Source organism: Sceloporus undulatus, chromosome 1 (genome assembly GCF_019175285.1).
Source record: "Sceloporus undulatus isolate JIND9_A2432 ecotype Alabama chromosome 1, SceUnd_v1.1, whole genome shotgun sequence".
NCBI classification, from domain to species: domain Eukaryota; kingdom Metazoa; phylum Chordata; class Lepidosauria; order Squamata; family Phrynosomatidae; genus Sceloporus; species Sceloporus undulatus.
Genome location: NC_056522.1, coordinates 135,812,734 through 135,831,412, shown reverse-complemented (window position 1 = coordinate 135,831,412; position 18,679 = coordinate 135,812,734). Strand labels below are relative to the sequence as shown.

Below are 18,679 nucleotides of genomic sequence, written 5' to 3'. Positions count from 1 at the left end.
TACTTATAAGAGTAGGATCATTATTATCATCATTAGGTTGATCCACTGCAAAAATGTTTGTACTGTTATTCCATGTGTAGACTGTATTATACCTGAAACTGTCCTCTCCTGTTCTCAAAATATTATCGGATAAAAATGATATCTAAATAAATGCACAACCTAAATATAGATGATGCTACTTCACTGAAGCACCCCAGATTTAGACAATGTATCTCTGAAAGGTTAAAGAAGCTATTCAACAAGGTAAGCATTACTAGGGGCAGTATGGCAAATTTGTCAATGAACTGAGTTGTTTGCAGCCCTGATAAATATAACCAACTACAACTTCACCATAAGATTTTGTGCAAAGCACTTGCTAAACATTAAGTATATGACCACAAACATTAGCAACTGAAAGACTAAAAAATCTAGACCAAACATATGACAAGAGCAATGTAACAGGTTTTGTTAATGCAGTTTATTTTTCAATAAATTTAACAAAATGGAGAACATACAAAAAGTTAAATGAAACATACATACTAGCACATCAAAAAGTGGTTTCCTGGTATGAAAAGGGTGTTGTTGTTTTTGTTCCTCATACTCTGCTTCATACACTTTAAAGGGGGGGGGGGGTTGTATGACTGACCACATACAGAAATCTACAAATATATTTTATCTCCAATTATCAATTTAAACATCTTTCTATTTTAAAGTATGACTGCCGAATACTCCCCCATTAACTACAGTTGGACCTCCGTATCTGCAGGGGATCTGTTCCGGACCTTGCCCCCACAGACAGAAAAAAGTGCAGGAATTCAAGTCTTGTTCTCCATAAAGGCAGTGTGACATGTGCATGCCTGCTATCATAGCCACATGCATGTGCTGCCATTGGGGAAACAGAGCTTGCTGCCTGCAGGTGCTCAGATCTGCAGATGGCAAGCCCACAGTACAGAGGTCTGACCATATTTGATATTTAAAATACTAAGTCTATCATGTATTCATGTAAATGAAAAGATCTGTCACATTTCCTAATATATTAATCCCATGTTTATGAGGGAGACTAAGATTGGCATCTACAGTGACTGGGTAAATACAGCACAGGAGGTATTTGAATCTTTTTTTGATCTTCTGGAAAAGTGTACACAAAAAAATCGTATAGATGCCTCCTGCCCTATAAATTACTTGCTCAAATGCAAAGTTCATATATAACCAAACAAGGAAAGGATGAGGTTAAAACAAACGTTTTCTGAAATGCCAGGTCCAGTAAACATTTTTAAAAAAATAAATGTCTCACATAAAAGTGTTTATAAATAATGGATATAATCCTAAGAACAAACCTTTGGAATCATTTCCTAGAGTAAGCATAGACATTTAATTACACTTTAGCACTTACATAACACTCTGAAACAGCAATATATTTAATCTCTAATTGTAATCTTAATGTATGTACTGTATATGCTTAACATATGAGAATACTCTGTATTGGTTCAGCTTTACAAATGGCTATGTAAACCATAGCCTCTTGCCAAAGAAAGTGAAATCAGTTGAGCAGCCTGTCCAAAGAAGTGGCAAGAGTACACACAGTCTTTCAACTCATTTTCTGGACTAAAGTTGTTCTCAAGCAGATAGCACTGGGTGCTTAGAAATGAAGTACTGCCCCCCCACCCCGCTTCCTTCTGACTCTCACTTCCAAATTCACTCTTTTATTCAATTATGGTTCTTCCTCTTCAAAATTTACTATTGTTATTTTTGCTCTTCTTTAGAGTATAGAGGCAGAGATCTCAGCCAACACTAACAAAATCTTCTCATCACCTTCTGCACTTTCTGGAATTTCTTAAGCCCTGACTAGCTTCTATTCTCAACTTCTGCTTCTTTGGCAGTCCTAATTAAGCCTTCATCTTCTATTCAACCTCCAATGTACAGTTAGACCGTGAATAGAATGTGATGTTCTTTTATAACCCCCTCCCCAAATTCCTTGGTTTCTATAATGGACTAGCATATATACTCGACTATAAGTCGACCTCATGTATAAGTCGAGGGCAGGTTTTGGGGGCAAAATTATGGATTTTGATATGACCCGTGGATAAGTCGAGGGTAAAACTTAGGTTCATGCAAAAAAGGACCTAAATGATGAAGCAAGGAAAACAATGCCAAAGAACCTACAAAATTATGGCGGGCATAACTGTTTTGGCTCACACTAGAGGCTGGATGGAAGAGAGAGTAGAGGAAGGTCAGTGCTTCCAGGACAGATTGAACTCTTGCCTTTAATCAGGGGATGGTTCCCTTTTTAATAAGAGTTAAGTCAATCTAGGTTTTGGGGGTAAATTTTAGGACTAAAATTTCTAGACTTACAGATGAGTATATACAGTATACTGTATTGCCAATGTAACTAATGCCAGCTCTTGCCAATTACAATCTACACTGTCAGCCTTTCTGTGTCAATTTAAAACTGCTCAGTTTGTCAATCCATTTTGTAGTATATAATGAGCCTAAGCATTTTGATCTTTTCCACTGCTGTTCTAATTTATAACTTACTTGTTTTACCACTGACCACTTATTTTATGATGGTACCCTTTAGGTTTTTGGCATGAGCCATTCCTGAAAATATTGATTCTAGAGGCATTAACCAGCAGACCCTGTCATATACTTTGTCCTTACCGGCCTCATTAGATTTGCCAAGAGAGTGGGAGATCTGGCTCTTGCACTGAGCCATCTGGAAGAATGTGTAGGAAGTTCAGCATCTATGTCATTCTGACCATATCACTTCTACAAAGATCCACTAATGCTGATGCTGATTTCTAATCTCACTTTCACATGGACTCTGAGAAAATAAGAGATAAAAGCAAGCTCCTAAATACAGGCAAAGGGCCTCTAATGGATTAATCTCAATGTGTAACCTGATTCCCCCTCCAAAAAAGCCTTATTGTCAATAGAAGGGCAATTCTTGCACAGTCAGAAGTATGTTGGCCAAGGCAAATATATGTTGAGCCACAAAGTATTAGCTTATCAGGCCACACTTAATAAGATAGAACTTTTTAATACTCACATTGGCTGAATGTGCAGAAAACACTAAGCCAAAATTGTTAAGAATTCTGGCTTATCAGCAAGGAGCAGAAAGTCCAACACAGTGCCCCATCACTGCCACTTGGTTCCTCCCACAAATGACAGCAGCAAAAGCAACCAGACATTTATCAGGGAGGAGACACGTTAAGTCTAAGCCTGAACCCTGGCTTGTTGCTCTTCTAAAAAACTTGGGTTATAAACCAACTTCAAACTCTGGTTCCCTAGAAGAAAGGCAAATGGGAAGTCCAGGTTGATGGATACTTGAGTCGTCCCCACTAGCAAGAATAATGAAGCAGCACATAGTAGTTGCTTGTTCTGAACTAGAAATGGCTGCAGTTACAGATCTCACCGAGATATCAAAAATTGAGACACATCACTTCTATAAGATAAGCTTTATTGTTGGAAATTCCATGCAGAAGATAGTCTACAACAAGATGTGAAGCCTGCCAGAAAGGTGAAGAGCAAAGTGCCTGTAATGGTCTACAATAAAGGAAATCATTACAGCCCTTTCGATTATGGGTTCCAATATGTCCCATGGCAAATGATAGAACTGGGACCTTAAACAACAAATTCTACTCAGCCTAACCCATGCAAACCTCACAGCTATTCCTCTGGGCTGGAGTGAACACATCCAAGTGAGAGAACTGAAATGTAGATTCATAGGATTGAGCAGAACCAAACAAAAGTCACTGAACTGTGCAGTTATGACCATTTCCCACCCTAGTAGATGTGAGAACAGGTATACTTGCAGGTTGACAGAAAGTTGACAGGAAGAACATTTCTTTCCTCTTTCTTTTCCCAGTTGTCTCTATGTCCTTGAACTTCCAAGTTTAAGCATGAACCATCTAGCAGGAACTACTGAAACTAAAATTCAGCCCTAAACCTGCAAATATACCTGTGGCTGCAGGGGAGAGGCTGGCCTTGAAATGGAGGACAGCAAACCACCTTTGGCATGGTGCTATGTGTCAGGCTGAGAGGTGCTGAAGCAAAGACAGCTAATAAGCCCCACCTTGGGACCTCATCTTTGGATGGGGACAATCAATGGAGAAGGCTGAGAGAGATCAATGCTTCAGGGAGAAGGCCAAGCAGCAATCGATGCACAGAAGCAAAGGCCTAGCAGTGAGCTGAGGGGTGATGTTGGCTGGCAGTGTTGTGCTGATGCTTCTGCTTTGGAAAAGGGGATGAAGGTAAGGTGGGAGCAGAGTTGGCTGTGTTTCCACAAATTCATGATGATCAACTGAGAGCAGATTAGGGAAAGTGGATGCAACCTGTTTTAATATTTGCCAGGGTGGCAGAACTGGGCACATAGGGGTACATGGCTGTGACTTGAGCATCAGTGGTGAGGTGGGTGTGTTCTTCACTGCCCACTTGTGGGGAGACCTTTTGATGGCCATCCAGCGGTATCTACTGGGATCAGAGGCAGGGGAGTTGGATAGCAACCAGCATCAGCAGCAGATAAATGTGAGAGTTTTACACTCCTGAGGAACTCAGGGTGAAATGTGTGGAGACCTCCCCAAAGATCCAAAAAGCTTACCCCAGGTACCACAGCTTACAAGAAAGTTGCTAACAGGCAGCTTTATTTTCCCAGTTTGCTTCCAGCTGCTTTATATCCTTAAACTGCCAAACTTAAGCATAAGCTATCTACTCATACTACTGAAAACAAAATAACACTTCTTATTCTACTGGAGAAGAGAAGGCTAAGCAGTGACATGATAACCATGTTTAAATATTTGAAAGGATGTCATATTGAAGATGGAGCAAGCTTGTTTTCTGAAAAGTGTTGGACTGGATGGCCCTTGTGGTCTCTTCGAACTCTATGATTCTATTGACAGCTGCCAATATTTTGTCATCATTTTGATAAGGATGCTAGAACCTATTTTCCTGGTGCCAAAGAATCACACCTGTTCCACTGTTCATTATCAATAGGATAGAATTCTTGGAAATTCTGGCATAGCATTTTATGATGCAGGTATGGTAGTAACTGGAAGTTACCCCATTCTCCTTTGGACTCCCAAAAGTATTCACTATTTTTCTAGTCTTTCCATATACAATATTGTCACTGGTGGAAATTCAGCTTCTCACCCATGTCAGTGATTGAAAGATCATAAACACACCTTGGAAGTACCAGTTTAATAATATGATTTATGATGCTGTGACAGTCAAATGAACATAATTAAAATTAAAGACACTGTATGGTAAGCTCATATGTGTTGGTTTGCCATATCTTAAGCCTTATGGTGCTTTGACAATCTTATTCTTAAAATATATTTAGAAGTCCCTTTAAAGTTATTCTTAATTTTAATACAGTATGGTACGTTCATGTTCAGTCTTGGATGAGCTGAAGTGAGCATTATGATAGTAAATAAAATGCTATCATAAGCTCACCCACTTTTCCTCCACATGTATTTTGTAAATGAAAAAATAGCTTTTCCACAGAACTTAGAACATTCCTCATATCCACCCCTCTTTACAAATGTTTCAACTTACAGATATTTTAGATTCTCAAGGTCTTCAAATGCTCCAGTTGGTATTCTTTTAATGTGATTGTTGTTTAGAAGTCTGGAAATTAAGTGAAAAAAGTTATTTGCTAAATCTTCCACAGTAGATTTACAAAAAATATTGCATACCAGTAGTTTCACTATATAAGTTTTGTAGACAAGTGGAAACCTGCTTAAAGTGATTCCATGCAACTGTAATCTGAATTTTATTTATACTTACATTTTATTTTTATTTATACTGGAATGGAATGATTTCCTTTGCTTTTCCCCCTCTTCTAATATTTATTAGAGCCAATGTAAGCAACCTATGGACCACAGAGTGTTGACATTATTTGGGTTCTCTCCTGCAGTCCAACAAGTACATTAGTATCTCCCCGACACACAACCACTATCAATTTTCTCCCTGCACCCACTGTCCTTGCCAAAACCATGGTGAAGGTACAGTAGGCTAGAGTGGGGGTTCTTGTTCTCCATGCTTAATTTCTCAAGAACCATAGAGTAACACCAGCCAGTGGCATCACTAGCTTGAGTGTCACCCAGTGCACAAGGTGTCACCAAGAAAGGGCATACATTTGCCCCTCTGCACTGAAGGGGGAGGAGGGCCCAACCGGATGTCACCACTCCTCTGGCGTGTCACCTGGTGCAGTCCTCACCCCCCACACCCTCACAGAGATGCCACTGACACCAGCTAGAGTAGCTCTCTGTTCTGTCAAGAAGGAAGGATTTCATTATCCACACAGATTGAGTTATAGGAGGAGTTTAGGCTTCATGTGTAAAAAAGTAAAGGGGGTTGAATGTGAGGTGACTGTGTGTCTATGTCTGTTTTAAGAGTGAGAAACAGTGAATGACAGGTTGGGAGCATCGGGGGAGCAGGGGAGTTTCTCTTTCTAAAGCACCAGCAGGCTTAGCCCAGCATCTCTGGCAGCAAGGCCCAGACATCTCACCTAAACTCTGACCACCTAGCCAGGCTGGTTAGGGACTCTGGGCTTTGTCATCCATTACATCTGAAGGGCACTAGGTTATGGAAGCCTATTGTAAAAAATACTCAAATAAAGCTTGATGTGATACTTAAGCAGTAGTTCATACTCAAGCTCATCTGACAGTTAAATCACTGACGTTTTACATTTAATACATATTGGTGGTCAGAATTCAGTTAGGCACCAAAGGCTGCTCCTGGCAACCCAACCTGCTATGATTGAATGATATGCAGTATAGTTGACCCCCCCACATTCTCTGAATTTTTCATGGATTTTATGATTCGTGGGTTTCATTAATATGTTTTCTCTAGAAATCTCTAGTTCCTCCAATGAAAATTAACTACAGAGTTGCACTGGAGGACCTAGAGATTCCTAGGGAAATGCTCTCTTGGGTTAAAAAAATAGCATTTACATTATTTATTTCTGTTTCAATAAAAAGTGGTTGTTCCATTTTGGGTGGAGAGGAGGTTGTGCCCCTAACTCCCAAATATGTGGGGGAACAATTGTAATACTAAATTCCTTTTTTCCCTCCTTTTCATAACAAGAATGTAATGTTCTCGCCAACATCAGACTTGTTAATGAACTTTGTGCAGACTATAGAATATTAATTAAGTATAAAAAATATCAGTCCATAGGAAAACACAAATAATGTAAAAATTACTTGACAATAAACAGAAAAATCTCAGTAGCCTTGATGAGGTTAATCTTGTTAGGTGAAGGTGAGAATAATAAATGGTTAAACAGGGTTTGCAAAAGAGAAAGTAAGTTCTGTCAGGAATAAAACTTACAATGTATTTAGATTTTTAAGGCGTCTGAATGCACCAGGTTGGATTTCTTTGATTCTATTAAATCGCAGATCCCTGTTAGGAAAAAAATATATATATTTATCCATATAAAAATTACCATTTCAAGCCAGTACTTTTCAATCTTAAAACAAAAACTTGATTCCAACCTCTGTGCATGCATACTTTATAATTCATTCTTACTCTAGTCAAAACACAGTGATCTTCAAAGAAAACTGTAAACAACCAGAAATACTGCTTCCAGGAAAGGAGCTAAAATCAGCCCAAAATTAAACTGAGAGCCAGTTATCACAGGTGAAAACATCAATATAGTTTGGCAACTGTCACTCTGCATAAAGGCATCTGGAACTGTTAGATGACTGACCAAATGTATTCTAATTTACATGTATCTCAGGACTCTACTGACAAAAATTAAATGTACTATAACAACTGAATAACCTGAATAATGCTTTGGCACACTGCTATGAGAAAGGTGGCATATACCGTGTTTCCCCGAAAGTAAGACACTGTCTTATATTTATTTTTCCTCAAGAAGACACACTATGGCTTATTTTCAGGGGATGTCTTATTTTTATTAAGTATGGTACAGCAATCTACATTTATGCAAATATAGTTAAGTCATCTTCTTCTGGAACATTGTCATAACTCTCCAAACACAGAATTCCATCCTGAATTTCTTGCAATTCCATTTCCTTTAGAACCACTGGCCCCAATCTTTCCATGCCCTTCCTGCCCCCTTCTGTTCCGCGCCGGGCCTATCACTATGTCTAATTTTGGGGGTATGGATTATATTGCGCAAAAGCTTAGAAATCCTGCTACGGCTTATTTTATGGATATGTCTTATTTTCAGGGAAACAGGGCAATAAAAATAAAATAGAATAAAAATAATATTTCCATCATTAAATCCTACCAAACATTGATAAATTCCATGTACATAGTCAGAACATAGTGAATTTGCAAAGCTAATTGCTAAATGGACATAAATGTGCCTCCACTTCCATTTCACATAATTAAAATAGCTGAGCATGATAAGACTAAATGCCAAGTAGACAGACTATTAACCTTTTGTTCTAAACCCTGCATATAGACAAGTAACTAAAATAGTTCACATATGGTTTCTCAAGGAAATATCACAAAAATCAGGCCCCATGTATCTTATTAAATTTACATAATTCTTCTCAAAATAATCTAAACCAAACCTAATGAAACGTTTTATTTTATAGAATGTTACCATTTTTCTCTCACTGGAAAGCATTTTGCCCTGAGATAGTTTATAGTAAATGCCTCCTTGCAAAAGGTTATGATTCTATCAAGTTGAAAAGCTGTGATAGAGAGAACGCTTTAAAAACCCTTCATGGAATATACCATACGGGGATGTAGTTTCCAATACTCTGATTTTGAGCAAGCTGTTGGGAGCCTGTAGAAGCATTCCATCTTCAGGTTCTTCCGGATTAGTAGCATTATTATTATTATTTATTTATTTATTTTATTATATCCCACACTTCTTCCAACATAGGGACTCATAATCTAGATCTATTTCAATCTATGAAAGTGTAATTTGGTCTCCTGGGTGAATGACCTATGTCTGATAAACCACCATGACAGAGTTCTCATTCTCCTTGAAAGAGAAATTTTAGAAAGTGATGCTGTAAAATTTCTGTTTGATGCTATATCACTGAGTGATGGTATATCTCATCTTGTTTCCATGCTATTTAAAGTAGGCATGAGAATACTGAGAGACTGGATGTCTGCACCACTAGCATGCTGTCATCCAACTCTCTTTTTTCCTTTCCATCTACATCCAAGGAACCCATTTTAAGTTCTAAATCACTACCTCATGGATAAGATGAGGGCAACCATATTACAGTTTAATCCAAACAAGACTGAGATGCTCCTGTTCAGTCAAAAGGTATAATAAGGAACTAGAGATTAAATTCATTGTGTATTGGGTTAAGCTCCCATTGAAGACTCCAGTTTGTAATTATGATACTCTCCTGATTCAGCCTCAAAGCTGTTCATCCATTTGGTGTCATTGCAAAGAAATGTCTTTGCATCGTTTGCACTTCATTTGAACCAATGTAATGTGGTCTCAGCGGGGAGGGAGTTCTTTCAAATATTTTTGGGAGATTCACCTGGTCCAGCATGGTACAGCAAGTCTACTGACTTGAGGTTGTTTATTATACTGTAACCCCTTTGTCACAATGGATTTACTGGCTAATGTGCTGTTCCCAGGGACAACACAAATTAGTGCAGGTTACAGTCTATACACTTTTGCACAACTTAGAAGAAATATATTTGAGAAACCACTCTCCTTTACAAAACTGCATGGTTTGAATTGGTATACTGGTTTGTGTGTTCAACAAATTCCAAAAGACCAGGGTGCAAAACTACATTCAGTGATGGAAGCCCACTGGATGACCATGGGCAACTCACACTCTCTCAGTCTAAGCTGAAGACTATGGCAAACCTCCTCTGAATAAATCTTGCCAAGAAAATTGTACAACAGGTTCTCCCTTAATCAGAGTTAGCATGAAGGCATATAACAATAAATGAACAAGCCCAGGTAGTAAGATCTGTTCCTAAGTCTAGAAGGCACATTTGATGGGAATATGACAGCTAAGGGAGACCAGGATAATTTCATTTTTTTTTTGTCCTTTTGCTATGGACAATAACAATATTTTTATATAGACAATTGGATTTTCAGTTCAACTTCTGCACTAAAGTAGGGCCTCATTCACACTGGCGGCATTGCTCCACGGGCAAATGCCGGGGGGCCCCTCCTGAATCTCTCCAGAAGCAAGTTGCCGAGTACCAATCAGGGGCATTTTTCTTTAACACAAATGCCCTCTTCGAGAATTTGGGTTTAAGGTGAAGGTGCCTGTCTGTCAATCAAAGTTAGTTCCGCGTTGGTCATAGAGGTGACACTTGTGCAGGCACTGATAGGGCCAATCAGAAGTGGCTTTCCACCCCTCCTTTTTTTAAAAGGACAAGGCCACTTGTCAAATTTAAAAAACCTCTAGTGTGTGTTTTTTTTTTTGGGTGTTGGTTGTGTTGGGGGGTGGTTTGTTTGTGTTGGGGGGGGGGGTGTGTTGTTGGGGGTGTGGTGTTTGTTTGGTGTTGGGGTTTGGGGTTTGTGGGGGGGTGTTGGTTGTTGGGGTGGGGGTTGGATGGTATGGTTGAGTGGGGGGGGGGGGGGAGGGGATGGGGGTTTGGGGGGTTGGGTGGATTGGTGGATGTTGTGGAGGTTTTGGTTGTGTTGGGTTGGAGGGGGTTTGGTGTTGGGGGGGGGGGATTGGGGGTGGGTGGTTGGTGGGTTTGGTTTTGGGGGTGTTGGATGTTTTGGGGTTGGGAGGGTGTGTTGGGGGGTAGGGGGGGTTGGGGACCTTTGGGTCAGTGTTGTAGGTTATAAATCTGCCCTTGGCCCATTTTCAACCCCAAAATGCAAGTAATGCATCCTGTATCCCCCACTCCTTGCCACCCCAGAATGCCTCATACACAGGTAATAATATAGTAATAAACAATAAATTAATTCCTCACCTCGGAATGCCAGAAAAGGATGCAATTTTTTTTGCTCCCTAGGCTACCCCTGAATCCTTAGAGGCAGTAGCAAAGCTGTATCAATTTGCCAATTTACATATTGGAAGAGAAACATTACTTCGATTGGTAACACATTCGCATTGCAGCAGTCATCCAAAGGAATAATAGGCACCCCTCAGAGAACAGTAGCAAAAGCTGTATCAATTGCCAAGTTGCAACATTACATTCGATTGTAAATCATTCACATTGCAGCAGTCATTCCAAAGGAAAAAATATGCGCATAGAGAGAAAAATATTAAAAAAAAAATCCAAAGGGAAAGGTCTTGCTGTAGCGCAGAGAGGCTCCGTGAGGCTGACTGCCCTGAATTGACGCCCTCTCCTGCTACGTTCTTCTATAGACAGATAGATAGATATATTTCTATTGCCAAAAAATTCAGTGTTTTGCCAAAAATAAAAATAAAATAAGGGAAATGGTCCCTGATGGATAGCAGAAGCTTGGCCGCCTCTGCCCCCCCCCAACCTGCTGTATTGACCCTACTCTGCTCACCGTTCTATCTATCTATCTATCATCTATCTATCTATATAGTTTGTATTGCCAAAAACATGCACAGTTTTGCCAAAAATAATTTAAAAAATCAAATCAAAGGGAAATGGCCCCTGATGGATAGCAGAGGCTTGTCCTCCTGCCCCCTGACCGGCCCTGAACTGACCCCCTCAGTCACCCCCTTTTAGCCTCCTCTCACCTTTTGCCTCCAGATCCCCTTTTTCCTTAAGCTCTTTCCTCCTCCCCTCCCCTCAGATGAGGAAGGGAATGCTCTGACCTCTGCCCGGACCTTAATCCCTCCCTGAATTTGCCCGACATGGATCGAGGGCAAGTTCATATTTCACGGGACCCGGGTCTTTTGAGAAAAGACAGATTTTAGCCTGATTCCCGATAACCTGCTAAGGGCATTTCCTTGTGCAAGCCTCGACATGGATTGTGAAAGAATTGGGCCCAATATGAACTTCACGTGGAAGAATCGATCAAAACCAGGTTAAAGGTAATGTGAATGGCCCCTAGGTCTAACAGTGCAGGCTGATACTCTTCATTATATCATGTTTTTAAGTCATTCCAATTAGAATTTTTGGTTTATTGTTGTACAGTAGTTGCCTTCACACCACTTGTGCAGAAATATGGGTTAGAAATTAAACATCAATGTATACTGATAATGCACCTTGTGAAGGGTTCAGCAATAGAAGGATAGAATGGGCCAAAGCTGTGGCATCCTATGCTGGGTGCTGACCTGGGTTAGTTTCCAGATGGCACTTCAACAGGAGGATGTTTACATGTCTCCTGCTACCATGCCACAGACTTGTTTCTAAGTGCCACCCATACCTGCCTCCACCATCACATACAGGCCCCCGGTTCCACTAGCTACTTGTTTTGTTTGTTTGCTAGTGGAAAAACCGGGGGCCTGTATTGATGGTGAGAGGCAGGTATGGGGTGCACATTAGAAACAAGTCGTGGCACAGTGGTTAAATGCTTGTACTGCAGCCAATCAAAACCATAAAGTTGTGAGTTCAATACCAGCTTGGGCTCAGGCTTGACGGCTTGCATCCTACGAGGTCACTAAAAGAGTACCAGCTGTGAGAGGCAATTAGCTTACACATTGTAAACTGCTTAGGAAGCGCTTAAGTGCACTGAGAAGCATTATAGAAATGTATTGGTATTGCTATTAAGTCGCTTAAATCTGTTGTCCGGGATCTAAATGTATATCAAAGACATGGCTCCAGCGCTTTAAAAGATTGATATGACCTTTCAGCCATTTATGCCCTGGGTTTTCAAAGAGCAAAGAGTTGTTGTTGTTTATAAAAATATAAAAATAAACAATAAGAAGGAATTAGGAAATACACAGAAATACAGTCACAATATTTCAAATTTGTCAATCTTAAGTACAACCATGAGCTTAATAACAACACAAAATGTGGGAAACATATTCGCTTTTGGCAATGACAGCTGGAATGCACCAGCATACTTTCAATACAGGATATCTAAATCTGGAACCAAGTCAATCAGGGAGCTTATTTTTTCTTGGACAGTCTTTGTCCCCATAAAAAACTGCCTAGAGGCAAACTTACTTTCTACATATGCCAAGCTTGAGAGATAGATTAATCTCTTCCTTTTGTTCCTGCTTTTGTCTGTTCCTGGGGGGTCAACACAAAAGTGTCTTTAAAAATCTTACTCTCTTTACGACTGACAGAATCAGTTTTTAAACAAGTTTATCATTGCACAAGTCACAGCATATTTTGGAAAATAATATTGGAAGAAAGTCTGAAAGAAAGAAAGGAAAGGAAAAGAAAAGATTATTTTTCCTGTTCAAACTGCAACTATAAAAAAAAAGCCACTAAAAAAGACATGTACAAAGTTAACACTTTTTATCTCTGCCTAATCCAAAAATCACCTTTACAAATGTTCTGTGGCAAAACTTAGGGAATGCTGGGCTCTGGACCAGCCCCCAAATGTTATGCATACCTGAGAAATAAATTCTGTACTCCTAAAATCTTGGTAAGGTGCGGGTGTGTGTGTGTGTATGATTGTGCTCATTTTCTTAACCTTATAAAATGGTGGATGTGTTTAAAAATGAAAGATACATACTTTAAGTTTAAATGTTGTAAAATGCAGTTAAAATGTTTGTTAAAATACAGTGGTTGTGGCTGGACTATGACTTTGGATACCAAAGTTTGAATCCCTCAGGCTCAACCATGAAAACCCATTGGGGAATATGCGTGGTACAGACCACCCAAAGGCACGGCCTGCACGCACCCCTTTTCTCCCGGATGGGGCCAGGGCAGCTCACCAGCACCCTGGCACCCCCAATCTCCATTTTTCCAGGCCACGGAGAAGCAGCAAAATGCTGCTTTCCCAGGGTCTGGAAAAGGGGTGTCCTTGGGGCTTCAAGTCCCCGGACAACCCCGGACAACCCGAGAGCCACAGCCATTCTACTCAGCGTTTTGCGCTGGGAACCATGCGCACAACAAAAGGAGCTCCATTTCGGAGTCCTTCCCGCGTCACAGCCAGGCCACATAGCATTCTGGGGTGTGCAGAGACATCACACATGCGCTGCACCGTTTGACGTGGCACGTGCATGACGTCATGTCATGCACCCTCCAATCTGAGATTTCTCATTTACAGGGTCAACCGTGTTGTTGAAGTGACTTAGGGTAGATTAACAACAACAACATAGTCCAGATGCTCAGACAACTACACCATGCTGGTATGATGAGTGAACAGTAATTCAGGAGTAGCTGGTATTTTAGCAACCAGGGGCTCTTGAAACTCACAGTCATGCCAACCATGTTTCTATTCTAGTTATTTGCTTCTTATATGATTTGCTCAATCTAAAGTTAACCAAATTAAATTTCTGTAGTCCGACTATACAAAAGAAATATTTCAACCCTTTGTCTTTCCTGAAAACAGATACAAAGGTGGAAACAAATCAATACCAGAGTGCCCCATGCTTCCATTAGCTATGCAATAGAAATTTACAAGCCAACGGGCAGCAGCAACTCTGTGTTTTGGTGGGGGAAGGTTAATATTAAGCAGCATTTCTCAAAGTTAGCTTCTGCACCACTGCTAGCTGAAGCATTGTTCCAGGAAGGCCTTTCTGTCCCTCCCACTTGCCAACAATTTCCTCTGTTGCTCAGCTGCTGCACATTTACAACAGTCTCCAGTTTTGTGGCGGGCATTGTTGAAGAAAGAGGTAGCAATATCACACATGTGTAAGACAGAGCAGGGGAGCTCATATGGTTTGATATCTCTGTCACTGGTGAATCAGTGTATGTAGTTCAGCACTGCTTTCCACAGTCTTCTTTGTGCATGAACCAGCATTAGCAGCCAAGGCTGGGACAACAGTTTTCAGAAGTCAAAAACACACATGCCTTGGATGGAAAAAGAAAACAAACCAAAAAAACTTGGCTTCCTCCATGTTCTACCTGCCAGCAATGAAGTCTAAAAAGACTGGAAGCTATACTAGCACATTCCAGCCTGTGGGTCCCAGGAAGGTTGCTCATTGGCAATGCTCTGCCCCCCCCCCCAAAGCCACAGAGAACACATTTTTGGAGCAGCAGTTCCATGTGAGAGCCAGCGTGGTAAGTGGTTTGAGCATTTGACTAGACTCTGGAGATCAGGTCTAATTCCCCACCAACCATGGAAAACCACTGGGTGAACTTGGACGAGCAATACACACCACAGCCCCAGGAAACCCCACAATAGGTGTCCTTGAGTCACCATAAGTCAGAAAGACTTGAAGGCACACAACAACAAAGTTCCATATCCCACTTGGGGAATTTGTGCTTTTCACTGAGAGTCTGGCTGGTAAAAACATGTCATCAAAGCTCAAGTCTCTGCTTAGTAACAGTTTAAATACATGGGTAGTAAAATCCCATATTAAATGTCAAAATCAAATTTGCTTTTTGGAATATTTTTCAGGCTGTGGATGGTTGAATACAGTGAAATAAAGAATCTATGGATACAGAGGGCCAACTATATAGCCAAAACTGAGATTTTACAAAAAACATGCAATATTTTGTAATTTGTGCCAAAATGACCAATAGATAAGAGTTATTGCTCAACACATATTGCAGTTTGTTGGTTTTACATGGTGATTACTTGAACTTGTCATGTGTTTTGTGTTTGGTTTTTTTCTGAAATGACCAAAAATGTACGTTCACGAATAACTGTGGCTGGGTATACACTGACCATTCTGCAAATATTTCCCCAAACAATTATTTCGCAGTTGATTTTTGATATCTTAGCCCATAACAGAACTATGACTATGACTTATGAGCCCAGGTTCAATCCCATTCGACCATGGAAACACTGGGTGACCTTAGGCAAGTCACATTCTCTCAGTTCTCAAAAGAACAAATTGACAAGAAAACCCCAGTTAGGTTCATCTTGTTGTTGCTGCGGCTTGGCGCGCCTTCAGTGTTTATGAACACATGGCAATCAATAACAGGGTTTTCTTGGCAAGTTTCTTCAGAAGTGGGTTACTTTGTCTCCTCTGAGGCTGCAGAGTAATGACTTCCCAGATCACACAATGGGATTCCATGGCTGACAGGGATGAATGCTGGCCTGCAGAGCACCCAACAATCAAAGCACTACAACCTATGTTGCAAATGACTTAGGTGCACAATAACAAAATATTTTACAGAGGAAGTAAACAATGGGAAGTTTCTCCTCTGTTCAATTTTCTGCTACTTGGAGTACAGAGCATGGAGAGGGAAAGAGAAAAAAACAACAAGTAAAAATGGATGGATATGAGATGCAGCTGTACCACTCCACCTCCCCAGTTACTCGAGCATCTAATGGTAAACATAAACCGCCTTTCACTGTTTCCCTGTGACTAACAAAAGGTCTGCAACTGCCAGAAGACTGTTTTGCTTATACATACCTAATTCTTATTCCCCTTTATTATTATTAAAGGTCAGTGCAAGCAAAATGAAAAACAGACATCAACAGAGCAAAAAAAAATCAAGAGGATAAAGCTAAAAAATCTCACACAAAAAAGTTATATAACCAATCAGTCAATGTAGGACGGTGGGGATGAAATAGTACAGAAATGGGATTTCACAGGATTACTTAATATACATAAGCATTATTTAAACTATTACCTGTTTTAATAAAGAAGCGATATCTGGAGTTATTTATTAGCATTCACACATGCACACAAATTTCACTACAAATAGCTGGATCTTGCAGAAATGTTGTGAAATCATACTTTAAAGACATTTTGACACCTTATTAGTCTGTGCCAGGGAAACCCACTGGGTGACCTTGGGCAAATCACACCTCGCAGCCTCAGGTGAAGCAATGGCCAACCATCCTCTGAACAATCTTTGCAGAGAAAACCCAACAATAGGGTGCCTTAGGTTCGCCATAAGTTAGAAAAAGACTTTGAAGCACAACAGCAACAGCAACAAACCAGTAACTATTTATCAAATATTACCAAGTGTCACAATACACACATCCTCCGGTCTGTCTTCCTCACGCCTTCCTTCTTATATACGGTATTATAAAGGTGTTGGTTGTTTTTTAACCAATATTCTGCAAACCAAGCCAAAATAATCTTCCTAACCAATATCCCATAGGCAAGTCAGTGTTCATTTTGAGACTGCTAACTGATCAACTGCTCAACAGTCATGGAATAGTACCAATCTCCAAACTTCTACCCATAACAATTTTAAATCAAAGCAGCCATCAAAAAATATCTCTTCACACTCCACATTTAACTTAAGTCCACAATATTTCGCTGCTCTAAATCGTAGACAGTTAGTTCATAAACTCCTATAGATACAAGCCAAAAACTTGCTACCTCAGGCAAATCAATAAACACAAGTATATTATTTTCAGAACATTTACAACAAATGAATAGGTTAATTTTATTTGCTTAGCATCTCTGCACCAAGTAAAGAATGTTATGCCGAATACTTGTACAATTTGAATAAAAGAAAAATACATTCCTGTTGCAAATAGTTCGATCATGGGAAAATATATAATGCTCCATCCACATTCATAAAATGTTTAAAAATTAGACTTTCCCACCCCAAAGAATATATAAATATAACAAATGAACCACGTTATATGTGGCACGCAGACTTACATGGCTTTCAGCAATACATGAAAACCGCAACTGGAGAACACTACGCACTCCAGAAGGTAAGGTGCGGCGCCTAGGGGCACTATCTACGGGCACAACAACCCCAATCTTTTTAGAAATGGGGCTCACATACTTGGAATACCCTATGGGGGGGAATCCGAACAGTTCCCCACATAAGGAAAGGGCCCATGTGTGTGGGTGGTGTGTGTGTGTGTGTTAGTTGATCCCTGGTGAGGGGTTGAGCAACTGGACAGGATTGCAACCAGTTTCAAATCCCAGCTGAGTAAAAAAAACGATCTCAGGTGATAAGGGCAAATCACAATTCTCTCAGCCCAGAGGATGGAATGGCAAACCACCGAAGAAACTTGACAAGAAACTTGGATAGTTTGCCTTAGAGTCGCCATAAGTCAGAAATACTTGTAGCCCAACAACAGCAACAAAAATAACAACAACAAGACTGAGTCCCCTTATCCGAGAATACAAAGTTTTCTATATAGAGGTACGATAGTGACACATAAATGCTTTCCATGGTACGATGCACACAAACATTGTCACAGGGTTTAGAAGTAAGATTTAGAAGTATCGTATAAAATACCTGAGCTATAGTAATAAGAGCGCTATATGAAACATAAAGAATTTAAGTCTAGGCATGGACCATACCAAAATACCTTACTAGCCATTAGAATGGATTTCCAAAATTAATTAATTGGTTAGCCCCTTGAGAAAGCAGCCCTGACTCAGCAAAGCACAGTGATGAAATGCCTCTAAGCACGGTTACAAGACCGCCGTAAGTCGTATCGTCACGCCACTAGGTTAACGAAGGCGGTGCTCCGCACCGCCCTAACCCAGTGCAGACAACACGCAATAAAAAACGCAGGCCCTTCCGCACGGCCGCACGCCTGTGGTAGTCATGGCCACCCGCCTTAGAAACGGGCGGCGCGTCCATAAATAGTACTCCGTGCCAGGGCGCTTAGTGCGCCCTGGACATGGACAGGAGGAGCTCCTTTCGGAGCCTCCTTCGGGTTTAGCTCCCGCTGGGGCGCCTTCAGACGGCTGCGCAGCGGACTAACGAGAAAGGGGCCAAGCGCCCCTTTCTCTGCTCCCCGCCACGCGTGGTGTCCTTGGGGCTTGAAGCCCCAGGGAATCCACTTTTTCAGGCGTGCGGGGAAGCGGCCTTTTGCCGC

General features: G+C 40.7%; 1 protein-coding gene across 1 annotated transcript in view; it reads right to left on the bottom strand.

The window, feature by feature from the left end:
- PXDN (peroxidasin) overlaps window positions 1-18,679 on the bottom strand; it is a 121,085-nt gene that overhangs the window by 54,269 nt on the left and 48,137 nt on the right. Inside the window, 2 exon segments of the mRNA XM_042470403.1 lie at window positions 5,530-5,601; window positions 7,306-7,377. Of these exon segments, the coding sequence (XP_042326337.1) occupies window positions 5,530-5,601; window positions 7,306-7,377 (144 nt within the window).